We start from the raw sequence: 26025 nt of genomic DNA, 5'->3' as shown, positions 1-26025 counted from the left end.
TACTTGAAAATGTCCAAGGTTTATTCATCCATATCTAATTCATTAATGTAATATTTAAAGTGCACAATACTGTGTTGGTCTTTGAGGAAGGTACTAGAAAGACAGACCCTGTCTTCCAGGAGTTCAGTAGTCTAATTGGAGAAAGAAGTCATATCTACAAAAGTTGGGTAATCATGAGCAGACTGTATATTTGTTGATGCCTAAATGAGTAATTCAGACACACAGTGTTGTTATAGTTTGAATAAAGGAAAAATATGTTTCTGTAAATAGTTACTATAGGTTATTAGAGAAAACAGAATTTTCACCTGAGAATTAGAAATTCAGTCAGTTAGATAGAGAAGAGAGAAAAGAGTATTCTAGATGGGAGAAAATGAAAAGGACCTGAAAGTGAGCAGGTATATTCTCCTGTCACAATATACTACTGGGTTGCTGTGGGAGACAGGATTGGACACACAGACTGGGGCCAGAGGGACAGGATAGGAAAACTGAGCATCGGCTCGTCCAGCCAGGCCTGGTGGAGAAGGTGCCTCTCGCATAACATCCTTGACTGGCAGATAGTGGCTGCTCTGAAGCCAGGCTGAGCCTCAAGGAACGAACATGATAATGTCTAAGTGATGTCTGCTGTGGGTGCTGGCAGTGGGAGCAGGCTTGGGCAGCGCTCTCACGGATTTTCTTTCCTTGTTAGCGAGGGGGACGTGGGGGCGCTGCTTCTTCCCAACCCCTGTAGTCCATCACATTGTCATCCTGCAGGTGGACACTGGTCAGAGGTGTCCCTCCAGGGAATTCTACAGCTACCCAAAAAAGCCTAAACACATTCTGAGCAGAGGATAGAATGAAAAAAAAGAAAAAAAGAGGCAGATTAGAAGCATTAATTTGGTTTTGATCTACAGGCCTTCTGTTTTGACAGAGGTGATTGGATTAACTTGACAGTTTCTCTCTCTCCCTTCCTTCCTTCCTCCCTGCCATCTTTTCATTTTTTTTCCAGGTTCTCTTTTATGATGAAACTAGGTTAGTTATTACTTAGAATCATAGTCTATTCATCTGTAATGCAGGTTGATTTTCTGATGTTTTCTTGCCCCAGGAATTAAAGCAAGGCTAAAGTGGTTTCATTATTCCCCCTTGTTCATTTATTGGCTGTTTCCCAGTGTGCAGGTACACCCTTGTGTTCTCATTATTGAAGCTACTTAATTCACTGAAGTAGCACATGCAGACCATTGGCTTTTCTCTTTCCTACCGCATGTATTTTCTACGTGTAGGTGTTCTCAAGGTCAATATCTGTACTTTCTTAGAAGCTGAGCAGGGTTTAATGTTAAGGCAAGTGATCTGAAACTAATTTAAACCTTGCATTAGCTACTATAATGATCACATCATCCCATTTTTCAGGTGGGGAACTTGAGACACACAGAGGTTAACTAACTTGTCTCAGCATGTAAGTAGCATATAAGCCACACAGCATACAAGTATCAGAGTTTGGATTCAAATCCAAGCAGTTTGGCTCCTGAATCTCAGAGTGGTGCTGTGTCTTATATTTAGCTCACTTCCCTATCTGATCAAAAGTTATGGGAAAAAAAATGAATTCCTAACGTACTTTCGTTAGGGAGACCCACACTCTGCATATCTTTGTTTTAAGAATGATGTTAGAAATTGGGAAGGCTAATTGCTGGCCCAGGAGGATGCCACTCCCACAGGTTGGTATTTACAATACAATTACTGTGGTCTCTTACTTGTAATTCCCCAGGGAAGCTTAACAAGAACAACTGAGGAACAAAATTTACTAGTGTACAATCTGGTTTTTGACACATGAATTTGAAATTTTATCAGAAAGGGATTGTAATTCTGGTGCCCAGAGGCTGTATTTAATAAATAAGACAACTTATGAAAGGTGTTTAGATGTGGTACCTAGACAACAGGACCAGGGCTACATTACAGCCTCCTTCCTTTCCACTTTGCACAAGTTGCCCCTGAGTTGCTGTCTGGAAGGCAGTAAGTCATGTTTTCCTAGCTCTGGAATGCTAGACCGCAGAGCACTGATCTGTGGATTAGAGCTGAGCAGAGATGTGCGCTATGTCTATCAGGAGATTCTGTTCTTTAAGCAGGAGAAACATTTATTATTCTCTGTTAGAGGTGTGGACAACCCATGTCACATTTTTTAGAAATGGACAAAAAATTGATTCTCTAAAATGTAGGCTTTTCCTTTCTAAAAGTTAGTTTTACCTCAGGGATCTTTGAGGTTAAATGTTGAGAAAAGTCAGTCAAATTTGGGATTGTCAGTTTCAAAACCACTATGATGAATAACTACATTTTGGGTAGTGTGAGCACCCTACTCCTTAGAAGCATCTGGATTCTAAATTCTGCCCATCATTACTCACCTTTCATAATTTTTTCATGCCCTCTCTGATCCACTAAAATAGTTATGCTTCCTATTTTTTGATTGGAAAGGCATTGCAAATGTTTTTATATAAAAGTCCTGTAACTTTAGACTTTTTTTTTGTCCTGGAGATATTAAGAAATTCTAAAGCCATTTTTATTCTAATTACAGAAGAAAAACATATTCTGTATTGATATGTATTCAATTGCCTTATTTTAATGTTCTGCAAGCACAGAACAGTTTGCAGATATTTTTGTATGTTGCAGATATTTTTGTATGTTGATTTATGTACTAAATGTATTTAACCAATTAATTGTTTACTAATTAGTTAATTAGTTAATGTTTGTTTCTTCTAGAATGTAAACTTGATAAGAAGAGAGATCTTTTTTTTCCAAGTTCTTTGCTTTATCTTCAGAACCTGAAACAAAGCTTATTTGGAGATAGACAGTACTCAATAACTATTCCTGAATGAGTACATGAATGAATTATGCCCATGTTAGAATTGATGGAAAAGTGAGAGAAAGAAGATAGAAACCCTAGAAATAAACTGTATAACTTTAAAAAGATGAATATACAGGCAGTCCTTGCTTTGCACAGTAGTGCTGGACCATAAAAATGGCTATTCAAATTGAAATTATGTAGAACAATCCTAACAATCAATGGGACTAGTTATGATTGTTCTTTAACCTTAAAATTTTTTTGCCAAATCGTTGTAATTTCTCTTGCTCTTGGCTATAAAAGTGTAGGGAAATGAAAAAAAATAGTAAAACCAGTATATATAGTACATGCTAATTTAGAACAGAACATTAAAATTAAAGTATTATACTTCTTTGTAAAACCTTATCAGGAGTAGTTTGAATAGTGCTTGCCTTCTTCCTATTTATAATTTATGAAATGGAGTGAGCATCTTTTCTTTCTTTTATTTTTATTTTTTATTATTAATTTTGGTATCATTAGTCTACAATTACAGAATGAACATTATGTTTACTAGGTTCCCCCCTTCACCAAGTTCCCCCCACATACCCCTTCACAGTCACTGTCCATCTGCATAGTAAGATGCTGAGCATCTTTTCTATTCCCAGATGAATTGCATTCTCCTCTCTAAGTTTGGACCAGCTTCCAACATTTTATCCTTTTGCTTTCCATGTCAAGAAATGTCTCTCCAAGAATTCCTTTCATGTGAAATTTTTCTTGTCAGCATCACTTCCTCTGGGACATCTTTATCTTTTAGGTGCAACCACTTTCCTTATTTATGTTTGATAAGTTGCCTTTACTATATATTTCGGCTTTACATCTAGGTCTCTCAAATGGCAAGTGGACGCATTGTAAATATTCCCATGGTGGGTTGTGTCTTCTACAACTTCATTTACATTTGACACAGATTTTTGTTTCTGTGCTCTACTTGCATCTGTGTTGCCAATTCCTTCTTTTGATTACCCATGCTATATGAATTTATTAGGAGACAGAAGGCAGTGCAAGGACACACTTCGCTGTCTGTACATAACTACATGACAAATGTGCAGTGACCAATCATTGATGGACTTTGAAAGAAGCATTATGATTGGTAATACTGATCCTAGTGCACAAGTTATTTAAATAGTAACTTATGCACTGAAGGGCTAGCAGGGAGTTTGTACTTGATACTCATAGTTAATATACTATGCTGACTGGAATTTGAACTGTGTTATTGGGGGACTAGTGTTATTTGACTGAATGAGGTAACTGAAATTCACACACATTAGAATCCTGCAATTTGAGGGCTACCTCAATTCCAAACTTTATTTTATGGATATATGTGTATTTTTTCTTCATGAAAGTGAGATCATTTTGTGTATATGATTTTCAAATTTTTTTCATTTAATATTTTGTGGTATATACATCAAAGAACAATAATCTTGACTTCACATTTTTTGACTACATGGCATTATATTGAACAGTATAGTTTATTTAACTAATCCTCCTTTATGTACATGTAGGCTTTTTCTGTTTTTTCTCAGTTATTACCAGTGTTGCAGTGGTCACCTCTGTATCTCAGTCTTTGAGATAACTATTATTTATTTGAAACTAATGTCCTTATGGTAAAATTGCTGACTCATAAGATATATACACTTTTAAAACATTTCCCCATCTTTCCATATTTCCCTGTAGGGTGTATTCCCATTTAGGCTTTTATCAGTGATCTATATTGAGAGGTGCTGGTGCTTCTGTCTTAAATCTGTGCCAGCATTGGGATTATTATGTTTTCTAATTTTTGCTATTTTAATGGGTAAAACATGTATTGCATTTTAATAATTAGTTTTGATTACTAGTTAGGTTGATTATTTTTCATGGGCTAACTTGTAGTAAATGTATTTTGGTCTATGGAATTTTATTCTGTATTATGGTAGTTTTCATATAGTAGTTTTTTGTTTTATTAGGTAGTTTGAGTACACATATTTCCACAAATTTTTGTGTGATTTTTTTTTATATATCTGTGTACCTGGACTGCATTCACATGTAAGTACCATTTTTCATTTTTCCCAGGAATTATACAGTATCCATGGGCCTTAGTTTTACAGTATGACAATCAATTTTCCAAATGCTTTCTCTTTTTTTTTTGTTTGAAGAAAGAGAAAATAACCCACAACCTGGGGGAAGTTCTAGTTAATTTTTCATTACATGATTTTTAGGAGATGGGGTCAAAAGGAGCTAGTAGGACATTCAATTATGTGCTTGAGTGTGTTGGAAAGTTTTTTTTTTTCCCTGAGGTGTACAATATTTTACTTAGGCTTGTTTTTCAAGTGTGTTGAAGTGTGACTAAACATTTTTGGTACTGCCATTTTGTAAAGAGACCCTGTCTTGTTAAATATTCTTTATCAACTTTGCAGTTAGCCGGTTACAGGGAGTGAGGAGCCTGGGCATGGGCTTTAGGCATTGGACGGAGGGAAGGCGGGTGGGAGGCGGAGTCCTGGGGAAAGGTCAGGGCTGGGGTGCTCCCACTGCTGCAGAAACAGTGATTGGCTCAAGCTGGTTTCTGTCTAATAATGTTGGATGGGTCATGAGTGGTGAAGGAGGGAGAGTCATGCAGTTGGACCTCAGCTCATCTGAGAGCTGAAGGTTCTTTGTCAGACACCACTCAGAACTGGAGTCTTGTCCTGGAGAGTGCTGGAGAGCCGAGATACAGTTCAGAACCAAAGGAACTGAGAAGGACTTTGATTCCTTTTCATCTTTAGGTTGGCATAAGGGAGGCTCAGCAAGCAAGATGTCCACTGAAAATGTGGACGGGAAGCCCAACAGCTTCGGGGACAGAGGAAGAGTTCCGAGCTACACTTTCCTCAGGGTTGTGCAGCCCATGTTTAATCACAGCATTTTCACTTCCACAGTCTCTCCTGCGGCAGAACGTATCCGATTCATCTTGGGCGAGGAGGATGACAGCCCAGCACCCCCTCAACTCTTCACCGAACTGGATGAGCTGCTGGCTGTGGATGGGCAGGAGATGGAGTGGAAGGAGACAGCAAGGTGAGGCATGGCTGACCGTGTGCAGCACTGACTTGGGGGAACAAGCGTGGGCCAAGGAAGCTGTCTGTGAGCAGCCTTCTCCAACTTCGGCACTTTGAATCACTGATGAGCTTGATGTTGGATGTGCTCAGGAATAAAAGGGTTCTTTTCTTCTCTTTTTCATTTACAGGGAAGCAGGACACCTTTTATTTCACGCTGAAATACTGTTTCATTGATCCATGTTGTTTTAATTTTAACCTTTATAAGGAATTAAAAGTAAATTTACATTCACATGCTATTTAATAGTAAAATATTTAAAAAAGATACAAGCACCCAGACATCATAGCCTAGAGATATGTGTCCACAGTCTCCACATACCAAGATACCAAGGTATCTTGTAAAATCATGTCTGACTTATTACCCATTCTGGTTAGGAGGGAGATTGCAAAGACAATGACTGTTAACCCACAAACTTGCTATTAATTAAAGTAAAAACTAGTCATCTTTTACATATCCAGAGAAAGCAAGTAGAAGATTCACTTTAATTTGTAATTTAGAGGCCTGAGTTCAGTTTCAGACTCTGTCACCTGTTAGCTATGTAACACTCACTTTTGCAAAATTTTGATTTCATTATCAATAGTGGATAATATCTACTACATATATGTATGTATGCTATATAAGATAGGTACTATATGTAAATATAGTATTCAACACATGTGTACATCACATATACATACATACACATATGTATGTGTGGAAATGCTTTATAAGTTGTTAAGCATTTTGCAAATTTTCTTTAATCTCACAGTAACAGAGCTTTTTATTCTTTGGACATATAGGTTCAGTTATGTGCTCCACACTAAATCTTCTATGGCATGTAACAATTATGTTTATATAAAGACTTTGATATAATGCAGTTAATGGTCTCTCAGTCATCAATTCATGGAGATTCAATGTGTTTCACAAACAAAACGATTTTAAGATATGCCTTTTACAGTCTGTAATTTAATTCAAATCAGTTACGTTCAGCCAGTGTGTTTTGAATGCATGGTATATGTTAGGCACTGTTTTGGGTACTGGGAATACAGAAGAGAGCAGAGCAACAGAAGTCCATGCAGAGATCACTATATCTTACAAAAAAGTTTTAAGTGAGTTCAACATAATATCTTTACAAGCTGGGGCATGAGGCAAGCAAGTCATCATCCTAGCTTTGGGTTAAAAAAAAAACACACAAAGATAGGTGAATGTCTCCTGTGGATACATAAGGGAAAGGGATTTATGTCTGCTCTTCTGGTTCTAGTTATGTCATTGAAGAGTCAGAAAGAAATTATTTTTAATCATTTATGATCAGTAAGAGCTGATGATATATAAAGGAGTACTGACCCAATAGCCTTTCCTTTTCTGGAGGAAGACTCTTTCAAGAGTTAAAGGCAGAACTTTTATTTTCTGGGGCATCGCTTTAAAGTTTTATACATCAAGTTAATTGGGTTTCTTTTTTTTTTTTTTTTGTAGTTTTCATTTAGTTAATCAGACTTGTGCTTTATAAGATTATAGATTTATTATTTCCACAGTACTAAGTACCATTGAATGTCTTCAGCCATTTAGGATTTTTAATAGTGGAGAAGTCATAAATTAATTCATTTGATAATGGCAGAGAAGCTTTTATTCCTTACCAAGAATTTCTGTGTAGCTTATCCTTATGGAAAGACCTCCTTTTAAAAAGTTAGTAGGAAAAAAAGTTTAGTGGAATCCATAGATAATTTCCTATCTTCAATAACTTAAACTGTGCTCAGAAAAAAGTCATTATATTTTACTCCTGGCCCTCACAGTAGCATGAAGGAAAGAGACTCAATCTTAAATATCTTATTTTCTATTTGCTGAATAAGTCTTCTCTTTCTAATATTCAGACACCAAGAGTGGGTATGCTTGTTTGAACTCTTCTGTTGGATAGCAAATTAATATTTTCTCCTAGTTAAAAAGCTTCCCTGTCTAATCTCTAAAGCTCTCCCATCGCTAATGTTCCCTCTTAAAGCTCTTCATTCTCTGCTCTTTGGGGTAGAGTAATTGTCTCTTGTTACCCTCTCTCAATACCAATATCCTGGATATTAAAAGTCCTCCAGAAAGTATACTTTTAGTTCACAAAACATCTTCCAAAAGGATTTCAAAGTGAAAACTTTTGCTGGAATCCCCATTTCATTCCTTCTTTCCCTTCTTTCTAACAGAGGAAAGTAGAGGACCGTTGGGCTTGTGCAGCCTGAATCAGGTGTTAGTGAGGCCTGGGTTTGTCTTGGCTTTGCTGCTAATGAGCTGTTTAACTTTGGACAAGTCATGTACTCATGCAGTCTTCCTGAGCTTGAATTTCCTATTCTGTAGAACAAGGGTCATTTTGTAAACCACTTTTTATTGCGTTATAGTTCATATACAATATTATATTTGGTTTCAGATGAACAATTTAGTGATTCATCAATTATATTCATTATTAGATGCTCACCCTGACAAGTGTGGTTAACAAGGATCATTTTTTGTTGCATGATATATGATCTCTCACATCATACATGTTTTATAGGTCTAAAATTCCATTGCTGTGTATATACTGGTGTCATCAGCTGTGACTAGAAGAGCTACTTTGAATCTTATTTTCATCTTGAATTTTTGTGTGGTGTCTGTCATGGAGTAGAATTCAGGTGTAGCTTTCTGTCTTACTTTCAGCCAAAGGTAGACTCTGCTTTATTTTATATGACCCCTGGTCCTAGAAGTGTGGAGAGATCACAGTTTGTTGTGTCCATTGGGAGATCACACTCAACATTGAATAAGATGGATGTAGTATTTTCATTTAAGAGTCTTAAAAATTCAAGTGGTCTGAATACTTTGCCATCATTATCCTTAAAGATTTTATTTCCTTGGGACAATGTGTGTCACTTTTGATGATGTTATCGGTGCCCCAGAGACTGCACTGCTGGAGAGGAAGTGTGATGGGAGTACACAGTGTGTCAGGAGGAAGTTGTTTACTGAACTTCTGGTCTACTTACCCAGATCTGCTCCTCCTTCAGAGTTCCCTACTGCAATGAACACTTCCATTTTTCTAGTTGCTGAGGCCAGAAACATCAGTCTTCCTTGACTCCTGCCTTTCTCTAAACCTCTTACTTGATCCATTGGCAAATGCTGTCTCTTTTACCCTCAAAAATATTCAGGTATTTAGAATCAAATCACATCTATTATTTGGTACTTAATCCTGGTCCACCCACCATTTCTCACCTGGATTACTGCAAGTGCTGCCCCATTAGTTCATCTGCTCGCATCTGCCCTTACCTCCCTCATGAACTAGCCACCGTGATCTCTTTGATCTCATCCTCTACTTCTTTACCCCTTGTTTGTTCCTCTGAAGCCTCACTAACCAGTCATGCTCCTGTGAAAGGGACTTTGCACTTGATCTTACCTCTTTCTGAAATGCTCTCCTTTCTGCACCCCCATAGTTATCTGTAAGGTTCATTTCCTCACCTTCTTCAGGTCTTTATTCAAATATCACCTTCTCAGTGGCTGCTCTCTCTAAAATTGAAATCTTCCCCCCTTATGCCCTAACCCCCATGTCCTCCATTATTTTGGTCCTTAGCCCTTATCACCACTTAACATATTACATATCTTGTTATGGTCTCTTGTAAATAAAATTAAGCTCCATGAGGATAGGAATTTTTGGTTGTTTTGCTCACCATTGTATTCCTAGTGCCTAAAACTACCTGGCTCATAGTCCACAATCACAAAATAGGTAGTAACAGAATGAATGAATAGAGAAATAGAAGCTTGATTCATAGTGTACTGCTCCACCTAAATCCTAAATTGGGAGGTTTGGAAGTGATTGTACCTCCAGAAATGATTCAGATTTCCAGTAATCTTTACTTTATACAACATACTCTTTCAGATTGTTTTTGTATTCATTTCTGACTACCATTTCTGATGTTCATTTACCAGATAGGACAAGTTCTTCTTTTTTTCCATTTAAAGCTCTCCAATCTACCAAACTAGTAAAAGTTTAGGACTTAAAAGGGATTCATATTATATATGAAAATATGATATGAATATTTTTCTCACTAACTTATAAAATTGAGAATTCTTTGCTTTACTTTGAAAACCATAATTCATAAATTAATTTATTCCATAGAAAACTAACCCATCAGACTTCTTCAGCTTAATTTAGTTACTACTGTGAGCCTACACCTCCATGGAACACAATACTATCCTTTTAATGGTTTATACTTTTCAGTTGACTAATGATTTGATTTAACCAAGAATATCCTACACTGATTCTCAGTATTACTGCAGTTTCAGTCCTACTCAGGAAGTTCAGGTTTTAGCTCTTTGTCTCAAAAAATAAAATGAATGGTTTCAGTAGTAGGGAAAGTGTCCCAGATTAAGACTTGGAAAGCACAGTAGTCATATAAAACTATGACTAACGGAAGTCTTAATTCATATGAAGTTCAAAGTATAACCAATGCTACTACCCTCTTTTCTTTACATCTTTCCCCTGTTCTTCCCTTTCCTAAAAGTTAAAACTTTGAATTTTCATTTGCTCTTCCACCTTAGAGCCCAAGTTGAAGACTGTACAAGCGGTAGAATGATCAGACCTGGGAAATGTATGTGATCATGGAATCAAAGACGACTTTTTTTTAAAAGGGCACTCCTGAGTCTGAGGTCATTAGAATACTGAGAATCAGGAATTTAGCAGTAATTATAATGGGATATTTAGTATTAGTGAAGAAGCCTGTGCTTCTCATTAAGAATTCTAGGTGGCTAGGCATTAGCTAATAGGTTCATAAAGCAAACTGGTAAAAGACTGTGTCATGGTCCAGCTTTGGTGCTGGCCCAAAGCCAGGAGGAAAGCCTACCATCCTCTTCCAACCCAGGCTCTTTACTTTGAATCAGTGATGTCTCTGCAAAAATAGTGACTGGCTCTCTGTTTTTCTTCAATGAATATTATGATGAACAGTATTGGAATTTACCACTGCTATAAGAACTTAAAGATCTCTCTCCCAATGTCATTCAAATTTTACTGCCAAACTTGGGTAAAAAGGAAAGCTGTCAGAAGTTTCAACAGGCCAACAAGGGAAAAGGCACCCATGTTTCACTGGTATTGGGGCAGCACAAATGAACGCCCATTTGTGTTTCTCCTAAGCAGACTCAACTGGCCTTCTTCTGGAAACCTGATTTCAGGGCATGACCATCAAACACAAATACCTACACTTCCACTGCGGGTTTGGAGAGGTGGTGCTGTTTTCCTAATCTATGCTGACTTTTCTATCTCTTCTCTACTGGATTACTTTGGAGCATTGCATTTCAGACCAAGTTCATTTTTTCTGTAACAGAATGGCTGAAGGAAAAGGAATTTAATCATATATATAATTATTTGTAGTTACATGCACTGTTTTGCAATAGCTTTCAGAGTTGATCTAGACATTTAAGGGTACACATTAAAAATATTTCTCTCAGATACATGCTAGTATTAGCTTCTTTTATGTGTGAGGAGACACTTATTAGTTAGCAAGAAATTTATGATCATTTTAATAGCTTTATGTAGTTGGATTATGTACGAGGGCAAAAGTCATGTCTGTTTTCCACTGTAAAATTGGGCTTGTTTTCAAGTTAGAGGTCTCGTCTTTTCTTAATTATAGTTAATCATATGATTGGAAAGTTGCAAAATTCAGTGATTCCCAGTGGGCCTTGTTTCTTCAACAAAATGAGTGAAGTGCTGTTTGGCTGGCAGTCCCTCAGAGTGTGTTAAACTACAGTGTACTCTATCGTTGTTCTTCTAAGACCTTGGAATAAATAAACTTAGCCTAATAAACTCTTCCTCCAAGGTTACACCAGTTTAATAATTGCAGGCTCTTGAAAAGCTAACTTCTGAAGTTAATTTTCTCATACATGTCAAGTACCAGGACAAAAGGAAAAGTAGGAAACTTATTGTAAATATATTGTTTTTCATTATTGTTAGGGAGGGTAGATAGTGGCTTTTAGTACACTTTACAATAAAAATATCTGTTTTTTAATGTAATTACATGGTTCTAAAGCACTCTACAAATTCACGGGTGCTTGGATAGGCTGAACCTTGGTACCTTTGCCTTAGCCTTTTCTTTAATGGGTTCTTAGTTGAACTGAGTAGTTTTTAGTTTTGTTTTTCAAATTTGTCCTTGATATGTGAAGAGGATAGACAGAATATGTGTAGTTTCTGGAATGAAACTACTGACAAGCAATCTGTTTAAATGGGCAAACCATTACTTTATGCCTGGAAGCATATGTTGGAAGTATAATTAGCTTCTTAAACAATCAGAACAATACATTTTAAAGGAATTTAATAGTCATTATCCTAGAGTTCCTCATATGCTGTCAGCTATGCTATGACTTCATCAGAACATTCAGTGTGTACTGAACTCAGAATGAAGTAGATGCTAAACTGAATTGTGAGATAATACTTGTACCTTAGGAATGTAGATTCTAAGGAGCTGGCTAATTTTGAGACTTTACATTGCCATTCTTTTATGGTTAAATTTTTTATTTTATTTTTTGTATATCCTAGAAATATTTATTAAATACTTTTTACCACATTCTAAGGGATGAGGTTTCAGGAATTAAGACTATGGTTAAATCTTGACCCAAAGGGCTGCATGTTCCAGGAGAGTGAGTAATGCTATTCCATAAATCCAAGATAGTTGGGGTTTATGATTTCTAAATATGTTTTTGAATGTACTTGTTCAAAGTCATATTTAAATCCAGTGAGGTTACCTACAATATAAACAGGGGTTGGGGGGTACAGAAATAAAAGAGCAGTCACAAAGAATGCATTGGTTTTGTTCCTTTTTTTTTTTTTAGAGAAAATTTTATTGAACTTATATACTTTGGACAGTTGAGGATGATTGATGGCAGAAAGAGCCACTGTCATATACTGTATGTAAGTGAGGAGTAATTTTCTTACAAGAGATGGTTTTGGCAATACAGATTTGTGGCAACTGATAGACAGGGGACTCATGTAGGCTGTATGAAATACTGAATTTCTGGCTGGCTCTTGTTATTCATTTTGGGCTTATATTCTATGACCAAATATTCTGTCCTTCAGCTAATAAGAATTCTCTTAGGAATAAAAACAAGGAGTAAATAAAAATTGTTTTTGATGATTAAAAAAATACACCAGACATGATTTCACCATTAAAGACAATTTTATTTACCTTGTAATTAGATAATACGATTGTATGTAACCTTGAATTGTTTTCATATACTATGGAATCATCTATCTTCCTGAGTCTTATCTTGAGCAATAAATTATAATATCAGTATTGTAGCAGATCAATATCAGACGTAAATATGACTTGTATGCCAGTTACCAACAAACATGGTTAGAAAGTGTGTGAACAAGCTTGAAAAGGTAATACACCTGAAGTTAACCAATGTAATAAACTCTGTAAAAGGATTACTCTCGAAATAACCCCTATTGCCTCTTACTGTTTTGGCAAATCCATGGAATTCTATAAGAGTTTGATGTAAAATTGTCATTTTTCTCCCACTTCCTTTGATTTCTGTGGTATTAATAGCAACCGAAGTGAAAAATTGCTAATTGAATTACATGCACACACACACATTCATAAGAATATTTATTAAAGGACTCTCTATTGGAGTGTTTTGCAACCACTTTTGTAGAATTAAACAAAACCAAGTCTGAAGTTTTTGAACTTTGGTGATGATGTTGGTTTTTTAACTTGTGAGGAAAATGTAAAAATCTTTACTGTTATATTGTTTGCGATACAGGGGACATAGATTTGAGGGTGTGATTGAGGTAAGGAGTTTGACCTGTGGGAGTTTCCTGGATGAGAGAGGCTTCCTGACAGGAGAATGGAGGGCCTCTGGATATGACTAAAGTACTCATGAATCACATGAGTGCTGGGCTTGATTAAAATTCTAAGTTTTCTTTGACATTGTGGCTGATCTCTTGATCTACTTTCACTCCTGGTTCTGCTAATGTATTTTTTTTCCCTCTTCTGAGGGCGGAGAGCAATCTATAAATAATACCTTATGTAGAGCTTCTTCTGATTTCTGCCCTTTGTTCTCATCTTCAGTGAGTTAGGTGAGAGTTTAGCTTTTCTAGGAAAACATTTTTCAATCATTAAACCTTTGGATGAAGAATGTAGAAAAACAACTTTTAACCCATTCTTCATCTTTTTTCAATATCTTTCAGAAGGGTTGAAGTGAGAGAAAGAAGCACTGGGTCATAATGAATAGTAAAATGATGACGCTTTCCTGTTTTCCTTGACCAATGCAGTTAGAGTTCTATATGTGTAATATGTGGGATATAAAGATTGTCAAAAGTGTTTTCTTTCAGTTTCATTAAACATTTTTTATTGCTATATTGCTAAGTTATCAAAATGTTTAGGAGTATTGAAAGAAGCAGCTGTGAAAGTGTGTTTGTTCCATTGAGAAGGTTGATAGATCTCATTTTCAAAGAAACTGTGTTTCATGGAGCTTGTGTATTTGTAAACACATTTGGAGCCGGACTCGAAGGGTGAAGCTTCTATTGGAAACTCAATGAGAAATATATATACTAAAGTAAGACATATATTTAACATATGTATGCAAATATATATATATTAAAGACCCAGCCCTCTTTAAGCATTAAAAGGGAATTTTATATTAATTTGACCACATACTGTATTTTTCAAATTTCAAGATAATTATTGGGTCATAACTGATATTTTACCTTGTATAAACTTGCTTCATGAAGTCACAACATAATTCTCACAATGTTGGTTATTTTTATACACCATAGGTTCTACCCACAGGGAGAATTTTGAAATGTGCATTTTTTCAATTTTTGAAAGATTTAGTTAAATAATCATTCTTAAGGATTTCAGGGTTACATGCGAACAGATATAACACCAAGGATGCTTTGGCTCCTTTTGGTTTATTTTCTTTCTTTCTAACATTAGCGGAAGGAGTGGTGTAGTGACTTTGGTGTATTTATAAAGGTAATGCAATTAATGATATAATAAGCTTTTAAGACTTCATGAGAGGAGCCATTGGAAGCATTGGTGGGAGTGGAGATGGAGGGGTTGATGTTGCTATTTCCAGAGGAAGTTAGAACACTTTTAATTGCTATTCATTAATATGTTCCTAGGTGGATTAAGTTTGAAGAAAAAGTGGAACAGGGTGGTGAGAGATGGAGCAAGCCCCATGTGGCCACATTATCCCTTCACAGCTTATTTGAACTGAGGACATGTATGGAGAAGGGATCCATCATGCTTGACAGGGAGGCCTCTTCCCTCCCACAGTTGGTGGGTAAGTACCTTGTTTTTAAGTTCTCGTCATTTTTTCAGCCTTACCTGCCTATCCATGAGTCTCAATGAATGCAAGTGACTTCTAGTGTAAGCCGAGTTGAATATTCTATAACATTTATTCTCTTTTTTGTATTATAAATCAGTATGGCTTTTACAGAAATTTGGAAAATGTTAAAGAAAATAAAAAAGTATCCATCATACCACTATTGGTCATAGGTATTGTTAACATTTTGGCACATTTTCTTCTAGGTTTTTTCCCAATCTTCTCTCTTATGCTTTACTTTTTGTTATTTTTTATTACAATTGGGATCATGTTGATCATATTGTATATATACAGATTTGCGTTTACTTCCTTTGCATATTATAATGAGATCAGTGTTTGAATAACTCCCCTGCCCATCCCCATCCTTGGTTACATTGGACTGGAAGTCTGGACATCAGATTTCTAGAACTCTTGAACTTAGATATTGCACTGAGCTTCTCTGGGCCTCAGATTTATCATCTGTAAAATAGGATTTAAATCCTCTGTAAGAAGGAAAATAGTCTAGTTCCAGGTTTGGGGCTAATGTTGTAGGCAGAAGTCAAGCGCATTTAACTGTAGGTAGAGAAAGGTGGTATGGGGCCAGGAGTCAACAGAACCTTATGGGTTAGTGGCTGAGTTGGGTCACATTGATGCCAAGGATCATTTTTACAACCATGGGCAAGTCACTGAACCTCATGGTGCAGGGCAGCTTTGACATATTTGGCAATTAGTGCTGTGTAGTGGATAAACTCATCATGTTGAACTCCTTGGGCACACATTGCTGCTTTCCAAACAGTAGTAATTGTTTCCTTTTCTAGCCTGAGGCTGGTGTAAGCTGCCTTACTATCTTTCAGATCCAGGTTTGCTAAAGATCATGTTTCCTTCAAAAAGAGGGGCAGGGGCTGTGCTTGGTAATCCTAGAAAAATTCTACACCCAAGGTGACCACCGGACCTGTTCGGATGACTGTGCTTTCCCACTCTAGGGTGCCTGCTTTGGGATTGTGGGGAAGAGGATGTGGCTCATGGCCCTACGGGAAGTGACCAGGGTTAAATTTGTGTGCAATTTCAGACTTACCAAAAAATTTCTCTGACTGTCACAGAAGGCTTTTCTATGGCATCTGTGTCTTTACAGACAATGGGAAGGTTACAGTATTTGTACTGGAAGAAAAGATTAATTATCCAATTAGACATATGACTCCTGATGTGTATGTATCTGATTCTTCTTCAGAGAGCTTGTTAGTTTGATTTGCAGTTAAGTCCTACACTTTTCATGTATCTGAGGTGTTTAAGGTGCTAGTGGAGAAGGGAGGAGGGCTAATGAAGATGCTGGGTAGACAGAATTAATTAGCACGTGCATTTATTCAGCATTGTATACAAGCTTCTACAATGTGCCAGACACTGTTCAAGGCTCTGGAATTAGGTTTGCAAATCTACTACTTTGTAAACGGGGTAGGTTATAACTCCACATCCACATAGGTAGTTAGAAGATAATGTAGGAAATACTGCTCTGTGTAAAATTTTTCATATATGACAAGGCAAGTCAGGCTATGGGCTCCATCTTCCCTGGGTATGATAATCTAATGGGTATTTGATATGTGACATGTGAGAGATCTTGGATTATTGCACCCAGGAGAGATGGAGCCAGCCTGTCTGCAAAGGCAGAGAGAAGCGAACAAGGAATGGTTTTCCAGGTGATTTGTTTCACTGACTTTTCTTCATGTATTAAAAGCTGCAAGAGGGATTGTTGTCCAAAAAAGTATTATGGTTAGCAGAAATCAGTAAAGTTTTTGATGATTGCAATTTCTATATTTTCAGGCTATAAGAACTAATCTGGAGCAAGGATGTCTGAAATTAGGTTGAAAAATAAGTTAGAAGTGCATTAATGCAGAGCAAAATGGAAGTTAAAACGACTGGACAATATATAGACAGTTTAGGGGGAGGCTGTATATTTTGGTTTAAGGATCACCAGAAAGGTTCCTATATTTAAAAAAAAAAATCCTCCTCTAGGCCCATGTTACTTCCTGAAACTCCACTATTTGGAATTTCATGTCTCTGAGCCCAAGGTTTGTCTTCTATTAAAATGTACATATTCTCTGTATCTCTGATTCCATGAGATATAGATTGGTGTTGTAGAAAGAATAATGGGTTTAAAATTGGGGGAGTTTAATTAATATCTACCCCTACTAGCATGTATGACCATGGGCAAAGCAAGTTTGAAAGTTTGGAAGAATGTAATTGACTGAAAAGAAATACTTAAAAATCATCTGAAAGAATCAAAATCTTAAAGAGTTAAAAAACATGAAGTAAAAAGCCCTTATTTCATTTTAAATGACAGAATGTGGCACAGTAGCTAGAAGAGTTATTGTCATCATTTGGTTATTAAAAAATCCTTTTCTAGCAGAAGATGGAGTGGAGTTGTTTGGTCCTGAATCACGCTGTAATTTGGCACTGAGAATCATGTATAGCTATGTCTTAAGATGCACCTCCCCTCTACCCCAGCTTTAGTTCAACAAACGAGAAGCAGTTTACCTGCTACTCCTTCTCAGTGGCCTGCCTCTGAGAGGGACCCTGTCTCTGCAGGTCAGAGCTACTGCCACGTGAGGGCCACGTGAGGGCCAGGAACAGGGAGCAACTGTGAAAGCAGGTGTTAATGTAAAAATTTCAGCCTAATTCTGATTCTCCTTAGGACCTCTCCTTGTTTTTTCTGTGAAGAACCCCTCTGAATGCTAATAGAATGATTTGTTTGTAAAGTATTTAAAGGATAAAACAACATTCTCATGGATTATTTTAATAGCATTATTATTACTATCATCATTGTAATTCTACATTTAAAGAGTGTCATTCACATAGGAAGCCAAGTACATGGGAATTTTCCATCCCTGCTAGTTAAAAAAATTATAAGCCATTTCAGGTATTTTATTATGATGGGAAATGGATTAGGAAAATGTAGTTCTATTTCTGGAGTTCTCATTTTTATATTTAAAGACATTCCTGAGCTGTGCATGTTGGCAGATGTGTTAGTCATGTTACTTCTTGCTTTCTACACCTTTTTATGTTTTCAGAACAGTAATATACTTATTTTTTTAATCACAAAGCTAATGTATGCTCATTTTTAAATAATGCAGAACGACATAACACAAAAATCAGAATAAGCTTTATCCTTCAGAGCCATCTTCCTAGCATTTCTTCCATACATCTCTCTTTACACACATAAAACTTATTTTTCAAAATGGGATCATACTAGAACACTTTAATCTGCCCCTTTTAACTTAAAAACATAATATGAATTTCTTTCCATGACATTAAACATAAATGCAAAATCATTTTTATGGCTATTATTGGGTATTTGAGTTGCCTTCGAGTTTTTATTGTAAAGAAAAGAAGTGAACACTTCTGTTACACTTTTGTGAAGTTGCTTATTTCCTTACTATAGATTTCTAATGGTGGACTAGAGTTCGAACATATCAAAGGTTTTGTTCCATACTTGCCAAGTGGCCTTCAGGAAAGCTTGTCCCAGTCATCCGTTTAATCATCAATAGCTGGAATTCCTATTGCACACTTTCTTCACATCACTGGGGACAAGTCTTTTATATTTTGATACTTTAAAGATTAAACAATATCTTCTAATTGGTTATAATTGTTATCTTACCAATAGGTTTCAGCCCTGGGCAAGTTCACTATTGATTCAATGTGACCAAAGAAATGACAGCAGAATGTTCTTGGGATGAAAGGGTTATACCCAACTTTATTTCCACCATGGCAGGTCAATCACTAGAATCCTGTCCACTCAGAGCGAGTCTGCATGCAGCAAGCCGGTCTCTGCCTCTGGGCCTCTCTGCCCCCACAGCCATCTCAGTCTCTGTCCTTGGCACTGCCCCACTCCAGCCTCTGCTCTGCTCTCCTGTAGCCTTGCAGCCGTGCCACTGTTTTGCCCAGAGCACTGGGCAGAGCTCTTTATATAGAGTAAATAATCATGTATTGCCCACACATGTGTAGCGAGCGAGTCTACCAGGGCCAGTTGAGAATCCTGGCCTCAGGAACCTTCACTTCATCCACATTTGTATAAGTTTGTTTAAACTGTCTTTGTCTTGAAGTTTACTATTTCTTGGGTCTTTATGTTTCTTTTAAAAATTTCGGTCACTGTTAGCCACTTTTCTGTTGCAGGAACATACTCTTTTGGTTTGTAGAAGTTCTGTATATATATAAAAAAACTTCTTTAATACAGATCTTACTTTTTAAATAGAGAAAAGTATTGTGTGATATGGAAATATATCTAACCTGTGAGTCAGAACGTCTGGTTTCCTTCTGGGTTTTTTTTCTCTGAGTAGGCTGTGTCTGTCAGCAAGTCACCTCTCTTGCCCTCTTAACTGTGTAACAAGTTGAACCAGGTGTTTCCTGAGGTTCCTTTCAGCTCTGCTCTCATCTGCACTTGGCATATTGTCTCCCAACTGGTAGCATCTGTGGGATTTTGAACACCAAAGCCTTAATTTCAGTGTAACTGAAATGTTACTGCCCCCACTTTTCTTGAAAGGTCTTGTAGTTTTTGCTATAAAAGATCCCCGTAATGTGGGCCATTTTTAGGGAAACTTAACGAAGGGCATAAGCCACACAGATGTTTTAACCTGTTCTAACTGGTGATTTCCAGGCATTAGTAACAGAAGGCCAGCTGTGCATATATATGGATTGGTTTGTGTTACAAGCAAGAATAGAGGGAGGCTGTGCCAGGAAGGGTAGATAAGAAACACTTTAATCCACAACCTGGAATTAGAGTAGGAGTTTGATAATACTTGGAGCAGATATGCTGGGGCTGTTTGTTTTCTTTATGGATGTTCTGTAAAATGGACCTTCCACATTGCATAAGACTTAGAGGGAAAGTAGAGGGGTTGTGTTTGGTAGCACCTAATAATTATGCTGTGTAACAGAGGGTTAATTGTAATTACAGGATCAGTTCTGAGAGTTATATTGAGAAAAGTTTGTGTAGTTAAAAATTCTCAGAGCTAAAGATTACTCTCAAGCCAAAATATTCCTATGGGAGCTGCTCCTCCTGCCTTGACCAGGCTCCCTACCAAGTGGTCCAGTGTTTTCTGATATTTATGGCATCTGTGTAGGACATACAATGGAAAATCCTGGGTTCAACCTTCAAATGGCTCCTGAGTAGATGATTATACACTGTATAAATGATCAGTTTCTAAACTTGATCTTCTGTGAGGCACAGTCATGCCCAAGCAAAGCCCCCCAAACACCTTTTTTACAAAGAGGTGGGAATGCTTGAGAGATGTTGTTACTCCACCAGTTCCCATCAGTTTTCTTGTTAGGGTTTTGGAAGAGAAGGGCTTTTGTTCTCTTTTCCACTTTTGTATATGAGAAGTTTGCCCGAGAGGGAAATACTGACCTGTGGGAGATGCACCCATACATCTAAAGGCGGGCCCGGGAGCCCCTGTGGCCCCAACGCAAGGGACAGGAGCTCTGCCTGCATATGGCAGGTTGCAGGCTGCCACTGTGCATCTCTCCCAGATTCTGTGATGTTTTGTCCTGAGCCCTATTCCAGACTGAGGAAATGTGTACCTGTGATGTGACATTAAAGTAGGAAGCACCAGGTTATGTTTATACCATTATACCACTGCTGACGTGCTGACCTGTACGAAAGAGGATTTCTTCTTTTCTATTAGAGTAAAATGTCCTCCAGCAGAGCTATGCATGGGGCAGTTTCTGTGAAACACAGTCATCTTTTCTAGTAAAAACATTCTTAAAAAAAAGACCTAATAGAAATTTTAATTTTTTCTATAGTCAGACTAAGATATTAAAACTTCATAGAGAATTCTGGTCAGATAATGCTTTAAAAGGACTAATGAAATATACTGGAAAGGCTTTAGTTGTATCTAAATAAGAATAAGCCTCCCTTCTTAGAAAAGACTAAGTCATAATTTTGTAGTTTAATCTTTTTTTATTGGATCAACTGGTGTTCAAATAACCTGATACGAGGAAGGTATTGTTTTCCTTTACTTTGTGCTATTATAAAAAAAATGTAACATTACAGAATTCGGGAAAATACATTTAAAAATCAGTAATGTGATTATGTTGAATTTTGAATATTCTCTTAAGGTTTTTCTCATGTCATATGTATTTCTGGCACACTTGCTATGATAAGAGTACATGAAATTTTCTAATCTTGCTCATTTTTAATTGAAAAAATGTAAATTACTGATTTATTGTGCTACTTCTAGAAAACTGAGATTAATGTGAACGCACTATTAACTAGGATTGGAAAAGGTGAACAATTCTTCCTTTCCAAACATATAATTAATACTGGAGTATTTATAACTCTCTTAATAATGCCATTTTCATATTTCTGTGCCCTTCATCTTTACCCTTCACATACTGTGGGAAGTTGGAAATCTGGAAAGTGGTATATTGATATCAAATTTGAGGGTATCCATAAAGTTTGAGTAAAAATTAACTTAATGGTCTTGTGACTGAGTTTTGTTTTTGTTGTTTTCTGCCTTGTTTTTGTATCAGAGATGATCGTTGACCATCAGATTGAGACAGGCCTATTGAAACCTGACCTTAAGGACAAAGTGACCTATACTTTACTCCGGAGGCACCGGCATCAAACCAAGAAATCGAACCTTCGATCCCTAGCTGACATTGGGAAGACAGTCTCCAGTGCAAGTAGGATGTTTACCAACCCTGATAATGGTAATGCAGGGGCCGACTGGCTGCTGCTCTCTTATCGGTCTCACTCACCTTTCCTCCATCTTTTGTCATCTTCTTCGTTTTTTTAAGCTCCTCTCCATATTTCTTCTTTGCTCAAGTTTCAATGCCATAACTGTTCCAGAATGACACTTCCTATTCACTTGGGCAGGTTTGCAGTCCCGTTGAAAACATGTCAGCGGTTATTGTAGGCTGAAAATGCAGCGATGCCTCGCTTGCTCCATATACATCTATTCTGACTGAAATGTTTTGGTAATAACGTTCTGATGGAACACCTGATCCTTTCAGATCAGTCGGTGACCTTGCAGATTACTGAGTGCATTAGGAAGTATGTTTTTCACATAGTGGTTTGCCAGAATTCAGAGGATAGACTACCTTATAGTAAAGGGTCATAAATCTAATATCCTGAAGTGCTTGCTTGGTATGTGAGATGGTGTCCAGCCTATAAATGATCAAAGTAAGGCTCAATGTTATTTTTACTAGTAAAAAACCAATCTACTCTTTTTTGCTCTATGATAATGATGGTTTGATATGAGGATAATCTATCAGGGTGGGATATGAACCCCATTATATAGCAAGAGAAAAGGCACTGTGTCTTATTTATACACTGTTGCATTTACCAGAGTCTCCTGTAAAGTGTTTATCTTCTGTATCATTGTCTTTATTTCAAATAAATTTCCTGTTTGGGTTCAGTCTGAGAAGAGAGCAGTTAATTGCCATGAAGTACAGAAGACAAAGGCGTGTTAGAAAATGTTGCTAAGCATTGGGCTGGTGGCAGTAGGTCTTTCCTGTCCCTCCCTGTCTTTGTCACTCCCAAGAGAAGTGAGTAGCTAAGGGAGCTTCTCATTCACTGCCCTGGTGTGTGCTTTCAGAATAACAGAAAACATACTGATAAAAAAGGTCACCCAAGTGAGTTGTATAAACTGAATCAGGCACTCCATTTCTGGAAATTGGTGTTTTCTGACTTAATATTAAACCTAATAATTGGCTGGAAGAGAGCTTACTATTAGCAAACTTTCTCTGGTATATTTTTGAACAGTTCTAATACTGTAGTTTCTAAACGTGTGGTTTAGTTATTAAGTAAAACTAAATTAAAAGTTCAGTGTTATTGAGCAACTTTTATATTGACTTCACTGCTGCCATAAATTCTTTTTTAAAGCAAAACTGGTTATAAATAAATAATTAAAATAAACATACTCTTTAAAAAAAACTTTCACAAAGGGACAAATCCAATTAGAACATTTATGTTACAATTTGATGGCTCCATGATTACCTAGAATATTGCTGCTGACTGAAAATGTTTTGTTTTTCGTCTTTCTCTGTTTTTTTTTTATTGTATTTTTGAAGAGTTTAGTAGTTGGACAAGTTATGCAATGAACAGTTTGTTATATGGGTAGTACAAATATTTTATTTTAGAAACAACCCATGCTTTAAAAATCATGGCAACTAAAGTAAAAGTCTATCTTTTATTTATTATCCTCACATAAAATAAAATTCCATGATTTGGAGATTTTTTTTTTGGTTTATTAATATAGTTTATTCAACATAGTATGTCCAATATACTTTCATTTCAGCACGTAATCAACACAAAAATGTTAATGAGATATTTTACATTCTTTTTTCATATTAAGTCTTCAAAATCCAATGTATATTTTATAATTATACATCTTACTTTGGACCAACTGCATTTCAAATGCTCAATAACCACATGTGGCTAGTGGCTACCACACTGGATAGCACAGTTTTTTTTTTCTTTTTTTTTTTGAGAGGGCATCTCTCATATTTATTGATCAAATGGTTGTTAACAACAATAAAATTCTGTATAGGGGAGTCAATGCTCAATGCACAATCATTAATCCATCTCAAGCCTAATTCTCGTCAGTCTCCAATCTTCTGAAGCATAATGAACAAGTTCTTACATGGTGAACAAATTCTTCCATAGTGAATAAGTTCTTACATGGTGAACAGTACTAGGGCAGTCATCACAGAAACTTTCGGTTTTGATCATGCATTATGAACTATAAACAATCAGGTCAAATATAAATATTTGTTTGATTTTTATACTTGATTTATATGTGGATCCCACATTTCTCCCTTTATTATTATTTTTATTTTTATTTTTAATTAAATACCTAAGTGGTATGTAGATGCAAGATAAAGGTAGAAAACATAGTTTAGTGTTGTAAGAGAGCAATTGTAGATGATCAGGTGTGTGCCTGTAGACTATGTGTTAATCCAAGCTAGACAAGAGCAAGATTTTTTAAAATCATCAAATTGGTGGTGCTTATAAAGGAGCAAGAAAGTGCTTTGTTTTAAAATATTGCTGTATTTGCAAAAAGAAGAGGAAAGAATATAGTATAAAGAGGGTGGTTTCTACCAGTATGGTGTGAGCTTCGCTTTCATGGAAGTGCAGGTGGAGTAGAAATTAGGAACAGATGGGTCTCCAAAGCCAATATTTTGTGCTTTAGAACTCTTTGCATGTGGAATACAATTGAGTTGATATGTCCCCATTTTTCAATCTTTTATCCTGTCAGTGATCTTCATACTTAAGAGGAAAGTTGAAATTGCCTATGTCATTCACCTTTTCACGTGGGAAATGTTATATATGCTGGGCAGAAAGCAAGTAGGGAGGATAGCTGATCAACTTACACCCTGAAGCATGGAATATGATTAGGCCCTTTAAACATGTTATTATTGGCCTTTGCATTACCTAACTCCTTTTAAATATCCAAAGGCAAGGTTTGGCTTTGAGAGATTCTGTAGTAATGAATTTCATGTGCCTTCAAGGTGCGTTATTATAAATTATCAGATAGTAAATTTTTGGTTTTCTAGAGGCACTTATTCTTAACTTCCAAGTTTATATAGTTACCTTTATATGTTAGGGTTTGATTGTTTAGTATCTTTAACAACTATGAAATGTTATTAGAATAAATTTCTAAAATAATTATAGAACCATTGCTATTATTTTAATAAATCAGAATCTTGTATCTATTGTTGGAGCTAGATTCTGCTACTGTATCCCCCATGTAAAACTCAGAGAAACGCACATCACCTTAGTGTTCTGTCATAAGCTAGAAAGTAGACGTGGTGACATTGCCAGCTCTAGTTATGATGGCAACCCTGCAATTAATAGATGATATTTATGGAGATACTTCAGAATTGGAATTATTTTCATTGTCACATGGTGTGCTGAAGCCATCTCTCATCTATTCACAGGAGCCAGTTGTTATCAGTAATTTTGTAAGCTGGTTGTTAAACACAGCCACTATAAAAATTAAATTATGTAAACACCCAAATAATCATATTCAAAACAAGGCCAATAAACACTCAAAATTCGTCACTTCCTACTTATTATGTTGCATTTTGCTGCACTTTTCAGGTTATTTAGATCTGTCATGTATATATGGTGGAAACACTATAAAATGGTGTGCTAGTCACCTCTCCCCAGCTGTGCATTCAGTGACTTAATATTGGTAGCTTAAAATCAGCCGTGATTGTGGTATTGACATTATAGAAATCAGCAAATGCTGCAAATCAGGGCTTAATTTATTGTTTTGTCAGTTGTCTGTAGATTTTAGAAAGTGATGGAGATAATGCTAATAATGCAGATTAAACTTCAAAGTGTATAGTGTCTATAGCCATTGTCTTAGTAAATTTGGGATTCGATGACAAATTACCATAGGCTGGGTGGCTTAAACAGCAAGCATCTATTTCTCACACTTCTGCAGACTGGGGAGTCTAAGCTCAAGGTGTGCATATTTGCTTTTTGGGGAGGGCTCTCTCCTTGGCTGGTAGATGCTTTCCTTCCTATTTCCTTTCCATGGCGGAGAGATGGATCACCTTCCTGCCTCTTCCCAGAAGAGTGCTAATGCCATTCATGAAGGCTCTGTCCTCATGACCTGATTTCCTCCCAAAGGCCCCACCTCCTAAAACTATCACATTGGGTGGGAGGTCAGGATTTCACATACGAATTTTGAGAGGATACAAACATTCAATTCAAAACAGCTGTTAAAATGAGAAAGCACAAAGAATTGAGGAAATATTATTCTGTTAATTAAGAAACTATTACCCAGCTTAGCAAAGGAGCTACATTATTCATGAGTGAGTGTGATCTGACTTATGTCTTCACTGTTTCC

General features: G+C 36.6%; 1 protein-coding gene across 5 annotated transcripts in view; it reads left to right on the top strand.

Annotated features, from left to right (window-relative positions):
• SLC4A4 (solute carrier family 4 member 4) overlaps positions 1-26025 on the top strand; it is a 324410-nt gene that overhangs the window by 124730 nt on the left and 173655 nt on the right. For 4 of the 5 annotated variants that reach the window (XM_073237483.1, XM_073237479.1, XM_073237481.1 and 1 more), the window contains 3 exons: positions 5731-5866; positions 14997-15157; positions 21695-21874. In XM_073237483.1, coding sequence (XP_073093584.1) covers positions 5731-5866; positions 14997-15157; positions 21695-21874 — 477 coding nt within the window. The remainder of the gene's footprint in view (positions 1-5730; positions 5867-14996; positions 15158-21694; positions 21875-26025) is intronic. The other variant, XM_073237482.1, reaches the window with a different exon arrangement.

This window comes from Manis javanica, chromosome 5 (genome assembly GCF_040802235.1).
Source record: "Manis javanica isolate MJ-LG chromosome 5, MJ_LKY, whole genome shotgun sequence".
Taxonomy (NCBI): Eukaryota; Metazoa; Chordata; class Mammalia; order Pholidota; family Manidae; genus Manis; species Manis javanica.
Note: the sequence above shows the minus strand (reverse complement) of the source record. Positions and strands in the feature narration are given on the sequence as shown.